General features: G+C 43.0%; 1 protein-coding gene across 1 annotated transcript; it reads left to right on the top strand.

The window, feature by feature from the left end:
* The first annotated feature begins 2618 nt into the window (after window positions 1-2618).
* On the top strand, window positions 2619-11873 carry LOC104963359 (CUGBP Elav-like family member 2). The gene is made up of 7 exons (XM_010791936.1): window positions 2619-2816; window positions 6064-6146; window positions 7854-7902; window positions 8347-8481; window positions 9371-9450; window positions 10644-10805; window positions 11486-11873. Exons 1-7 carry the CDS (start codon window positions 2639-2641, stop codon window positions 11573-11575), a joined length of 777 nt encoding a protein of 258 aa, XP_010790238.1. The 5' UTR covers window positions 2619-2638; the 3' UTR covers window positions 11576-11873.
* Window positions 11874-12498: the final 625 nt, after the last annotated feature.

Below are 12498 nucleotides of genomic sequence, written 5' to 3'. Positions count from 1 at the left end.
TTAATGCAATCTGGCTTCAAGCCAGTAGGCAAAGCTCTCCGTCTACCGGGCCATTTTCGTTCTTACCCTCACCTATGGTCATGAAGGATGGGTCATGACCGAAAGAACGAGATCGCGGGTACAAGCGGCCGAGATTTTCTCCGCACTGGTGGCTGGTGTCTCCCTTAGGGATAAGGTGAGAAGTTCAGTCATCCGGGAGGGACTCGGAGTTGAACCGCTCCTCCTTCGCGTCAAAAGGAGCCAGTTGAGGTGGTTCGGGCACCTAGTTAGGATGCCACCTGGGCGCCTCCCTAGGGAGGTGTTCCAGGCACGTCCAGCTGGGAAGAGACCAAGGGGTAGACCTAGGACCAGGTGGAGGGATTATATCTCTTCGCTGGCCTGGGAGCGCCTTGGGATCCCCCAGTCAGAGCTGGTTGATGTGGCCAGGGAAAGGGAACTTTGGGGCTCTCTGCTGGAACTGCTACCCCCGCGACTCGACCACGGATAAGCGGGAGAAGATGGATGGATTATTAACAAATCAGTATGGTCTTTTAAAATAAACAAACAACATACTAACTTTAACATTAAAATATTAATATTATCAAGTGCATTTTTTTTTGTGATACGTTATATCCCCTACTGACGCTACTACAGTTCTTTAAGGCTAGTTCAGCCGCATTGGCACTTTTAAACTGTAATGCTCTTATATATCTTTTTTTTTTTTTACTTTCTCTCTGTTGCCCTTTATTCATTCCTTTCGACTTAAGCGGTCAATACAGCTCTTAGTGTGACTGTGCTCTCTGGTGCACTTGTCCACTTTAAAATATTGTTCCACAAGGTTACAACACTTTGAGGCAGACAATTTGAATCAACTATTTTATTTACTTGTGATTTAAAAAATAGATGTTTTGTGTTGTTGCAGTTAAGCTGTCAACTTTGAGCGGGTTGGTAGGAAGGCCAAAGATCTTAGCAGTCTCTCAAGCTGAAGATACAATGCACAGCTGCAGGGGGCTTGTGCGTTTAATGAATGCTAAGGAGAGCCAGTCAAAAGAGTTCATTTTGAGCCTTAATGTTTTTGAATGCTGTGACACATTTCCAGTTGTTTTTTTTCTAGTGAGGTTTACTGTTTCTACAGCGGGATTTCATTTCAAAGGGCCCTCAGCAAAATGGCGTCAGAGTGCCACTGGCAATACTGAATAAATGGTGTCACCCACCAGTGCTGTGGCCTAAGCAGACATAGCCGTTGATGTGTTCCAAAGCATCTCTCTGACTTGGCCCATTGTGCTGTGGAGGAACGGTGAATAGTGTTCTCCAGCAGGGCGAACAATATGTGATTGTTCCCCCTGCTGTGGGAAGAAGCTGTAGGTTACTCTCTGTACCATCGCCAAAGCGCCTGAGGAGGAGATGTAACGTAAAATCTCTGTCTGCTAACCAGTGATTCTCTCAGGTTTAGCGCTCTGCAGTGCTGCTTACCTTTAGCTGTCGGAGCTGGTGGGAGGGGGGCACCCACCCCTTTTTGGTGGAGAGAGGCTTTTGTTTCACTGGAGCATTTCTTTTTTTACCGTTTGTGTGTCAGCGTTCAAATGTATTGACAGCCGCCAGGGCATAAAGAAAACATTCGTACAGAGGTGTGGAGCTGGATTTCAGAAGAACAAGAACTTAAGTGTAATTTGTTAGCATGTCATTTAGGTCCCTCAAGGAGTTTGGTGTTTCTGCGGAACGGTTGGGCACAATTTGTAAAAAATGGATGGCTCGCGTCCAAAGGTCTGTGTGTGACATTGTTCTTACATTAACGTATCTTAAACAGTTTTTAAAATGTTGGTTGTGTGTGTGCTAGACATCTTTTGTACTATAGTCTACATCTATTGACTTGTGATCCTCTGTGGTACTACATAATTGGGAGTGATGCTTCATATTTGCATGATTTGTCTACGCCCATGAAGGTAGCTCCGGGACAAGACTTTTGCACCCGTCAGGAAATGTTTTTTTGCTTGTTTTTGCATCCGAGTTAGACAAAGTTGCTGTAGTCGTAGATACACTGGTGGGTATTGATTCTCTGTCCCAAGGCTTGCCTCAAAGGAAAATGGCACGATTTAGTACTTCACTCATCTTCATCATTGCTCTACTACCCCGAACACCCAGATTGTTATTCGATATGTTGTTGACTATGCAATCCATTGCTGTTGGACCATCCATTATTGTAAACAGTATATTTTTTCAGGAACTACTTTAGTATACACATCAGCTGGTGACAATGCCAAGGATTAATGTTTTAGAAACAAGACTCCTAGTATTTTTTTTAAATATATAAAACTTATCAAAGCACAATAATAAACCTCATTTTAGGTGACAATCATTCTCCAAGCTGGCCTGATAGCAAACAATCCAACAAGAGCATTGTTCAAACTGTGAAATAATTGAGTATGTTGTGTTGCCCGGTGGAGCTGTTACTTATATTGCTAGATCACAATTGGTTCACGCAGGCAGTTGTTTTTTGATTTTTGTATTTGAAAACCCTTTCTATGGTTTCTAGCCAAGTACTTGACAGCGTGCAACACAGCGTATCATATTTGAATCTTTCAAATTATAATATTTGAAGACCCTTGTGTACTTAAAACCAATCTATTTTGTTTCTCTCAGCAACGGCAACGGCAGCAACATGAACGGTTCGCTGGAGCAGTTAGATCAGCCGGATCCAGACTCCATCAAGATGTTTGTGGGCCAAATCCCAAGATCCTGGACAGAAACAGAACTCAAAGAGCTGTTTGAGCCATTCGGAGCTGTGCACCAGATCAACATCCTCCGTGATCGTACCCAGAATCCACCTCAAAGCAAAGGTATGTTCCACTCTTTGGTTTACTCGTTTTACCATTTACTCGGGATGTTACTAGATGTCTTTTTTAAGATAGTGTTGAGCCTTCTGTTTAATTTAAAACCTACATTCTTTTCAGTATTTTATTTTTGAAACCCATAATAAATGGTCATATCTAAGCATGGGTCAGTACAGAGAAACGTAGCCCTTTGTGAAATGCTCGCCGTTGTCCTCCACCTGGATTTGCATGGGTTTAGTGGTCAAGCCCTATACACAAAACCCTGTTATAGCCACGTCATCAGCACAATCCCCCTTAGGCAGTGCACAGCATTGCCTGTCTACACACGCATTGCAGCCGTTAGTGCAAACGGATGAGATGATTCAATAGTCTTTTGTTTCTGGGTAAAAAAAGCAAGACTTTTTTTAATAACCCTGCTATTATAGGAATATATTTTCTATTGTACTTTGCCGTTTGGCTTAAAAGCACAATTGTATGAAGAAAGTGTTACTCTACTGCTATTTTCCATTAAGACGTCTATCGATGCGCTCACCTTTTTATAAATGGTGCTCGAGTTGAGCGGTTCAGTTTCAGTTCCAATTAGTAGAGACGGTGAAGTGCAGGCCTGCTGCCTCCACCTTCTGCAGAGAGCTGCAAAGTGCCACTGAAAGGGCTCAGTCTCCTGTAACTAACTGCAGGTGAATAAAGAAAGCGACGGTTTCACTGATGTAACTGTCCTCGTTTTACGACAACACCCACATTTCAAATGGGTTGATGGTTGGATTGCTAAAGGCACTAATCCACTCTGGCGGGATATTCTTTGATGCTGTATTCTGCGTCTAAATGGAGTTTTGAGATACCAATGCTGTCCCGAGCTGCCTGGCTATTATTAAAGAGCTCTGGCCGACTGTCGCTGGTGGTCTTTAAAGGTGTTATTGGCCTTTAGAGCCACTGTTCCACTGGTTAAGCCTGTAACAGTGTTGGTGGAGGCAGACTGAGGGAGAGTGTTGCTCGACTGGCTGTTCAGCCAAGTGAATAAGTGATTTGATCCATTTAGCACAGTAAATCCTCATGTTTTTGCCTCCGCCCTTTTTCTTTTCAAGTGAAAGACATGCTGACAACAACGCTGCTACTTGGAGGCGGACGGTTTGCCTTTCTGCTGTTGTATTCTCCATCTCTCTTTTTTTTTCAGCATTCATTCAAACGTCATTTGTGAGGCAGTACATTATAAAGTGATGACTGTTGGCTGTGCAAATAAGTTATTTGCCTTTTTTAAATGATTAGCAGTATAATTGTTTTGATTTTCATGGAAAAAAGGAATTTCTTAACTGTCCTATTAACTGTAACTATTTGGTCCAAAATAACCTTTAGCATGGATTGTAAAATATCTTGACATTTTGGAAATAGTTTATTTTAAATCATTTTTCTTTTGAAGGTTAGTTTTATGCTCTAATTTGAATATACTCCTCGTAAATCCTCGTTATATTTGTTGTCTGGTGGCGTCTCACAGCAGACGTGGACCCAACCAGAGCGGCTACTCATTAAATATTCATGATAAAAACATACAATCAAAGTTAATATGCATAGCTGGAAAAATAAACAACATGGAAATGCACATTGATTGCTGTGTGTATAATTTGTTTAATTTCTCAGCACTGCATTTATGGTAATTACAATATTATCATTTAGTTATTTCGTTTTTTTTAGCTACCTTTTTTAAAAGTGTAAAAAATCTATGCAACAACCCTAATTGCAGCACATCATGTGACCTGGACAGCACTTAATTCACATGATCTTTTTAACAAGATATACACACCCAACAAGGCCAGCATATCCTACATGTGTTCAAAGTTACCCCAGCAAAATCTCAGGGGTAATTATAATTCTGTGTATAAAGAGATATACAGCCAACACTGCAGTTCATTGAGAGGATGGATAGTTCAAAGCCTCCTTTTCTTTCTTTTTTTTAGCAAAGACCTCCCCTGTTCTATGTGGAGTGTCAGCTGTGATGGCCTATTGACATGTTAATGCAATGTTAATGTATTCTAATAGATCATCTGGCCTGATCACAGCGGCCTTTGGCTCACTCAGACTGTGTGAGGTGAATATGGTGCAGACCCACGCCCATTAATTTTCTCTGCCTTCCTCCTTCCCCTTTCCCCAGTAGTCTGGATGGCAGTTTCATTAAAGCAGGATGGCCTGATGATATTTGCCTTATGTTTATTTGCATGGCAAATAATTCACCGTTCGGTCACACCCTTCCTATGTTATCAATCTTCCCATTTGTTAGTTGAAATTGCTGTAATCCCTCCTTCATTTGGGTTGTTTACTCTGCCACGGATCTATGGAGGATCCATCAGATTTTGAAGTGTTTTTTGGGTCACGTCTACTGCAGGTCATGAAAAAATCATCTGATAACCATCACGCCTCTCTAGATGGTTTATTTAGCCCCAGTAAATGGGAGGCAGGGCTAAGCAGCAGAGAAAGAGAGGCAGAGCTCAGCTGGTTGTGAGAGAGAGACGAGAGCAGCTCGATGCATATTAGAGTTCAACAGCCCTCCCCGCGGCCTGGGAGCTCCAGTAACAGCATAATACACACTATGTAGGTCAGAGACGCTGCAGTGCTCCACTTCCCCAACCCAGTGAAACTGACAGGCTGGAACGCCGCTGGCGGTCTGCTGGGACGGAAGGATGAGAGGCTTTTTTTGTTCTCCCTCCCCCGCTCTTCTTTTCTTCAACCCCCTCCCCCATCTCCTACCTCCTCCCATGATTCCTCTTCCTTGTTCTCACTCCTTTTCCGACTTGTCTCTTTGTGCTGTTTTTATGCCTCCTGTATGTATGTTTGTATGCGATTGGATTCTTATGTAATGCAGCACCACTCTCTATGATGTGTTGGTGTGTTGGTACTGTGCCCTGGCATGCCTGGGTTTTGTTGACCTGTGGACAGTGCATCAGTGCCTCCTGACAGCTATCTGAACCCTGTGGTCATCTCTATGGCCCGGTCACACAGCAGCCTTCAGCTATCATTACTCAAGTCTCCCCGCTACAAGCTCCTACATGCTCTGTGTGCAGCATCGAACAGTTAGTGCTAAGAATAACCAGTCACATGCTTTAAACATGTGATATGAGGAGAACAGCACTCATACGACTAGCTCCTTTTCTGCGCTGCAGTTGTTGTGGTATTAGATTCACTGCCTGTATGCGCTGTGTTTCTAATGCTGTTTTTGTCTCCTTCCCCCCGCCCATTGTTTGTCCCTGTTTTTCTCTCTCTGCAGGATGCTGTTTTGTAACTTTTTATACAAGAAAAGCTGCACTGGAGGCCCAGAATGCACTGCACAACATAAAGACTTTAAGTGGGGTGAGTAAGCACAGTATGGTCTGCATTTAGCTGCTTGAGCCCTTCTACAGCCCGGCTGCAGCCTGTGAGCTTTTTGCTGGCTGATAATGAGCTCTCGGCTCACTGAACGCAAGTTTGCCCTGAAAAATATCTGGTCCCCACTATGCACTGACATCCAGGGAGGACTGCCGCTGAATCTCAACACACTGAACTGATAAGCCCGCTGCACACGCACACGCACACGCACACGCACACGCACACGCACAGGTAAAGTGTGAAGTGTGAAGTGTGAAGTGTGCTTGACCAGGCAGCAGGTTATTCACTGAGGCACGGAACCTGATTGCCACAAAGTGGAACAAATTATTAATGCTTGTCTTCATGAATCATTGATGCACATCTACATTTTTATGTCCTAAAGTTGGAGGAATAAAGAGAAAAGGGATGAAGTCTCTTTTAACTTGTTAGAGTGAATGTTGTCTCCCCTCCCCTATTTCCCCTCCTGATTTATCTACAGATTAAAGCCCAGTCAACCGGAATAAGTGCCATTTCTTGTTAAACCACCACAAATCTGTCCCTCCTGTATGCCGTTCTAAATTACTCTCTTCCCATCAATAAAATCTATAACAAACGACTCCAGCAGTCGATTTAATCAATAGCACAGTCTATTCAAAATGCTGCCCCTGTCAGTGAGTTTACAGGTAAATATTGAACTGGGTTGATAAATGAGTGTAGCAGGGTATATGGGTCTAGCTCTTTCTACTGGAGGACTATCAATCAGCCCGACATTTCAAATAAAGTGTGGTCTAACAGCTCAGCTCTCGAACCCCAGTCCCAGATCATACTGTGACTGGCATCGACTGCAGGTTGGGTTTGCGTGACTGTGGAAAAGCTTGTTTCTGTTCCTGTTTTTTCTCCCTTCTGTGCCTCCCTCTCTCCCTGGTCGGTGACGCTAGCCAGTACCCATACTGAGCAGGCCATCTGTTGGCTTCTCTTTAGTGCTTGTCAAAAACAAACACACCACTTTTCATAAGCGCCACCTGCACCCGCATCATGCAGCTAGATTCATTTTCTTTTCTTTTTGGCATCACATGACGGTTAAAATATGCTAAAAATATATACACTTGAAGTTCTGCGAATGGCTTCGAAAAAATGTGTTAAATGGCATGAAATGACGGATCCTTAGGCAATTTCTCACTTAACAAACACAGCTTTGGAAAGGGCATTTTTTTCAGAGATGTTAGGCTGACTCAAATGAGATTTATCACAGCCCACATTTGCCACACATTTTTCTGTTTGTATGTGATTCAATATATAGTCACAACCAAAAACTCACTGTACAGTTGAAAGCAAAATAGTACTACTAAAAGTAATGCTGCCTTGCTTGTCACCCCTCCTTGTAAAATTGTTGTAAAGAAAATGAGGGATGTTGACAGGAAGAATCGATAAGTTCAATCACAAGTCTACACTACAGCAAGAAGGGAAATTGGATACCAGAGAATTTGATCCCCGCCATTAACTCGTAGACATTTCCTCCTGAATCTTGCCGTGGTGAGGGAGGAAGGTGGTTTTAGAACAAAACACGAGGCAGAGAGAGATGCCTGAAGATGGAGGGCATGAGTGTGAAAATATGAGCCTCTTGTGATGACGGATAACAAGGCCAGACACCTGCATATTTCAAAATGGTGACAGATGCAGTGTTAACCATTTCCCTCTGCTATTTTTTTATAGATGCATCATCCTGTCCAGATGAAACCCGCTGACAGTGAGAAAACAAGTGGTACGTGGATTCATGTGAAATGCAGGGTGACATGAGGACAGGAGGACATGAGGACAGGAGGGTACACAGATAATGAAAAAAAAAAAATCTTTTTAGATTTAGCGAATTGAGTCAAGAGATTTTAAAAGAAGACCAGTGAAAGATCTAGTGCCAGGGGTTAGGAGGATTAAGGGCTTTAAAAGGCACCGAGGGAGAAGAGTAGAGCAGGTAGAGAGGATATGGTGAGCACAAATGAATGACAGTCATCTGTCTCTAAGTCGACGAAAACAAAGCGGCAAATTGTACAAGAGGCTGCCACCTCGAGTGAGAGGCAGAACATGTGTCAGCGAGACGAGGGAGCTTATAAAAAGAGAAGTGCAAGATTTAGCGCCTGATGTGACTGCCGCTTCCAGAGCTCCATAATTGTTTGTCTGAATAGCTTTCCTCTTTTCAACCTTCTTGCAGCGGTAGAAGACAGAAAACTCTTCATCGGGATGATTGCAAAGAAATACGGCGAGAACGAGATCAGAATGATGTTCTCGTCTTTCGGACAGACCGAAGAGTGCCGAATTCTCCGGGGACCAGATGGTCAGAGCAGAGGTAGGTGTGCTTTCAGCGTAGGCACAGTGTTATCAGCCTCACAGCCGCCATCTTCAGCGAGTACAAGCTGTAATCATGTCTTTATACAGGCCCCACCCTACTTCTTTATTTCCACCCCCTCCAAACCCTCCAAAACAAGTGCTATTCACCTCCAGTGGCACCCATTCCATCCCCACAGTCCCATCCCTGTTACACTCAGCCTCCACATCTCACTTGCCGTCCGGCACAATGGGCCGTCTCCTTGGCAACCGCTTGCTGCCGGTGTTCGTGGGCTCAGCTGGCAGGCGGCTCGGCTCCTCCTTTACCGCCTCCTTCATCCCACTCTACAAAGGCTGGAATTAGCTTGTCGTCGCTTCTCCTACATAGCCCTCGACTGCATGAAGCCTCAGATAGCAGGCGGCTCGAGGCTCTCGAGTTGATATATAAGATAAAACAGAGAGAGCTGGCCATGAATTTCTTCTTCTCTTTTAGTAAATTGACACAGTCTCCACAATTTAATGAAATTAACCTTAAAACACCCGTTGATGTGAGCAGATGTTACACATTTTATCAAATCAAAGCCTTTCAATGTGTAGTTATGTGTACATTTTATGTGTTTTTTTTAATAATCATTGACTGTTTCACCATGACACCACCTAGTCAAGCCTCTTCGAGTGGCCAATGTAATCTGTCAATCACTGTGCTCATGTGACATGTGTTACTGTTCTCCTTGTTGTGTTCTTTCTCCGTGTGCTAACAGTGAGGGTGGTTCTGTGTGCTTGGGAGTTGCCATTCTTTGTACTGTAAAGTGTTTTTTGGGGTTCATAACGAGTTGTCCAAACCTTTTTGTCTTGTTTTGTTTCTTCTTGTCCCTCCCTCCCTCCCTCCCCCCTCTCCTATTGTTCTACAGGCTGTGCGTTTGTCACATTTACTACCAGGGCACAGGCACAGAATGCAATCAAAACCATGCATCACGCTCAGACTATGGAGGTACTGTACCCCTTAGCACCTATTTCTCATTTCCCCCCTATCCCCTCATACATTCTGCTGCCCCCTTGTGTTGAAAAGCTGAAGAACATGTCCAGGCAGATGGCGTCCATTCATCATAGAGCATGAGTCATTTCCAAAACCACTCTTGTTAATTACAAAATTACATTGTCGTCTGAAAAATAATTGAATAAAACGTGAAACATTGCCTCTCTCATAGCTGCTAAATTCAGGGTTAACGTGAAACGACAGGAATTGCCGTCATCTCCAATTTTTGGACTGAACTAAAAGCATCTAATTTGTTGATTCTGATTAATATTTTAGAGCCTAGCCATCAAAGTCTGCCATAATCAATCTATAGTTTAGACCACAGGGACAAGAGCTGCCACCATCAAATATAGGTTAACAAAGAATGAACCCAGACTGGATCAGCTACTCTACTAGATTTCTTCAAAAACTGGGTCCATGTCATCATGTAGCCGATGGTATGTTTGTGGAAGTGGAGCAGCAGTAATTTGACAGCTAGCAGGTCAGAGGCTCCCCAGTGGAGCAGCAGACCAAGTCTAATTAGGAGCCCGACCAAACATAACACTCCTCCTACCAGATTAAACACAGGCCCCAGTGGTGCTGCCACCTATTTCCCCGCATTTCATAACCTCCCCAATTCTCAGCTGCCATGGGAAGTGCGGCTGGTTCAAAAGCCATTTCCCCTGTCCAGCCTGGTCCCTTTATGGCGCTCAACTCTGAAAATACTTAAGCACAGCATGCCAAATGTCCAAGCGTCTTTCTGAACAGTATGGGACTGTCTGTTTGTGAGATTGTGTGCATTTGTAATGCCTTTTTTCTGTTTATGTCTGCTGACAAATCCTCGTTTGTCTGTTTTTTTTTAAGTGTTGTCTCCATCTGTTGTCTGCTTGTCTGTGGACTCAATTACGCTCAGTGCTAAAAAAGAATCACTGTCTGCAATTTTGTCCTGTGCCCCTTTTGGAATGTGGCCTGGCTCAGCTATGCATGGAAGATGTACTCTGTGTTGGATATGAATGCAACAGGCTTAAATCAAACTGTCTTGAGGCATAGAAGATACCCTTTTTAAAGAAAGTCCTTGCAATGACTGCTTCCTTACATTGATAAATCAACTGGATTCTTCTGTGTGCTTCTGAGTCTATCTAACGTCTCTGACCTCTACATCGCTTCAGGGCTGCTCCTCACCTTTGGTGGTGAAGTTTGCCGATACGCAGAGAGATAAGGAGCAGCGGCGCCTGCAGCAGCAGTTGGTGCAGCAGATTCAGCAGCTGAACAGCGCCTCCACTTGGGGAAACATTGCCGGCCTGGGGACCCTCACACCGCAGTACCTGGCAGTAAGTGTTGCTCAAACACGCAGAGCTGCACAAGCCTTCCTCGTGAATTGATATATGGCACGGTTTAAGTTTCAAAATGTATTTATAGTTAAGCCATATGTTAACCATATGGGCCGCTTGACAAAGTACAAGTTAAATAAACTAAGCTACATACAATATAAAGGAATACACTTATACATAATAAAGGGTCTTTATAAGACAATACATTGTACATGTGAAGTGTTGGTTGTAAATTAATTTGTAGATGGAGCCAAAAAAGGACTTGCTTTGATCTTAATTCTTGAGGTTTTGCAGTTTTACCGGTTGTCATATTGATGGGGTTAGGTTTATCTTTGAACAGCCTCTCAACAAAACTGCCTGGGATATGTTGTAATTAATTGTATTATCAGGTGATCTTGTGTTGTTATCTTGTATGTTTAACAGTGACTGACTATTCTGAAAAGAAATGCAGCAGCCATTTTGTCTGCAATACACAGCCTCTTAAGCTTAACCCTTTGAACAATATTTTTATTACATTTTCTAAATTAATTAACTTGATAAAGGCAACACTTGAATTGTCAATACTGTTCTGAAAAAAAACAGCTTTGTTAAGCTATGTTATTATATTGTTGATAAATGATGAGATGTGTCCCTTATTCGTTTCTGATATCAATTCCTTCCTTTCTCTTTGTCCTCAACAGTTGCTCCAGCAGGCCACGACCCCCACCAACCAAGGCAGTTACAATAATATGCAGAGGCTAGGAGGTGAGTGCAGCCTCTCACTGCTCTGAAGTCCTTCTTCTGTAAATGAACAAGCTGCCACTTCTCATGTCAAAAACCTTGTGACTCAGTGCCTGACGCCCACCTGGCTCTAACTATCGTAAACCACATGACTCTTTCAGATCAGTGGCGTATTAGTAATGGATGCCTGTGTAGGCTGCTTAAAGGCACATAACCATTACTTACTCAAATTTTCCGTGTTTTTAACGAAATGGCAAACAGTATAACTATGGAGGGGCACTGTATGTGAAGCTCTAACACTCTAAACGACTACTGCACTTCCTTTTGGTTTTGAATACAGTAATCTTTCTATTAAAGTCCTCTAAACCAGCTATAATAAACACTGTTTGGATTTATTTTGGTACAGTCATGCTACCATATGAAATGGCTTGATGAATCAGCTTAGACACAGGAAGCGCTCAAAAGTTAGTGTGAGTTTATCAAATTTAGAAGTGATTCCATGTCAGCCACAGCTTGCCACAAAAAATCTGACTGATATTGTATTCAACAAACTTAAACTAGCTTTATTAAATGTCAGGTCTTTGGCAGGTAAAACATTTTTAATCAATGATTTTATCACTGAGATGTTTTTAACGGAAACATAGATTGAACAAAATAACAGTGCAGCTGTTCTTATCGAATCAACCCCTCCCAACTTTAGTTTTATGAGTCAGGAAAGAAGGCATAAGAAGGGAGGTGGAGTTGCTATTTTGTACAATGATTCCCTTCAATGCAGGAAGACATCTTATGGGAACTTTGCTTCTTTTGAATATGTGGCCCTTCAGCTGAAATGCTCTTCTCGAGCTCTGTTCCTAAATATCTATAGACCACCCAAATACTGTGCAAGCTTTTTTGATGACTACTGAACTGCTGTCTATAGTGTGTATTGACTTTGACCGTCTAGTCATTGTTGGTGATTTTAACATTCATGTTG

Source organism: Notothenia coriiceps, unplaced genomic scaffold (genome assembly GCF_000735185.1).
Source record: "Notothenia coriiceps isolate Sejong01 unplaced genomic scaffold, NC01 NC01_scaffold00036054, whole genome shotgun sequence".
Taxonomy (NCBI): Eukaryota; Metazoa; Chordata; class Actinopteri; order Perciformes; family Nototheniidae; genus Notothenia; species Notothenia coriiceps.
The sequence above is the reverse complement of the archived record's forward strand: the minus strand, read 5'-3'. Positions and strand labels throughout refer to the sequence as shown.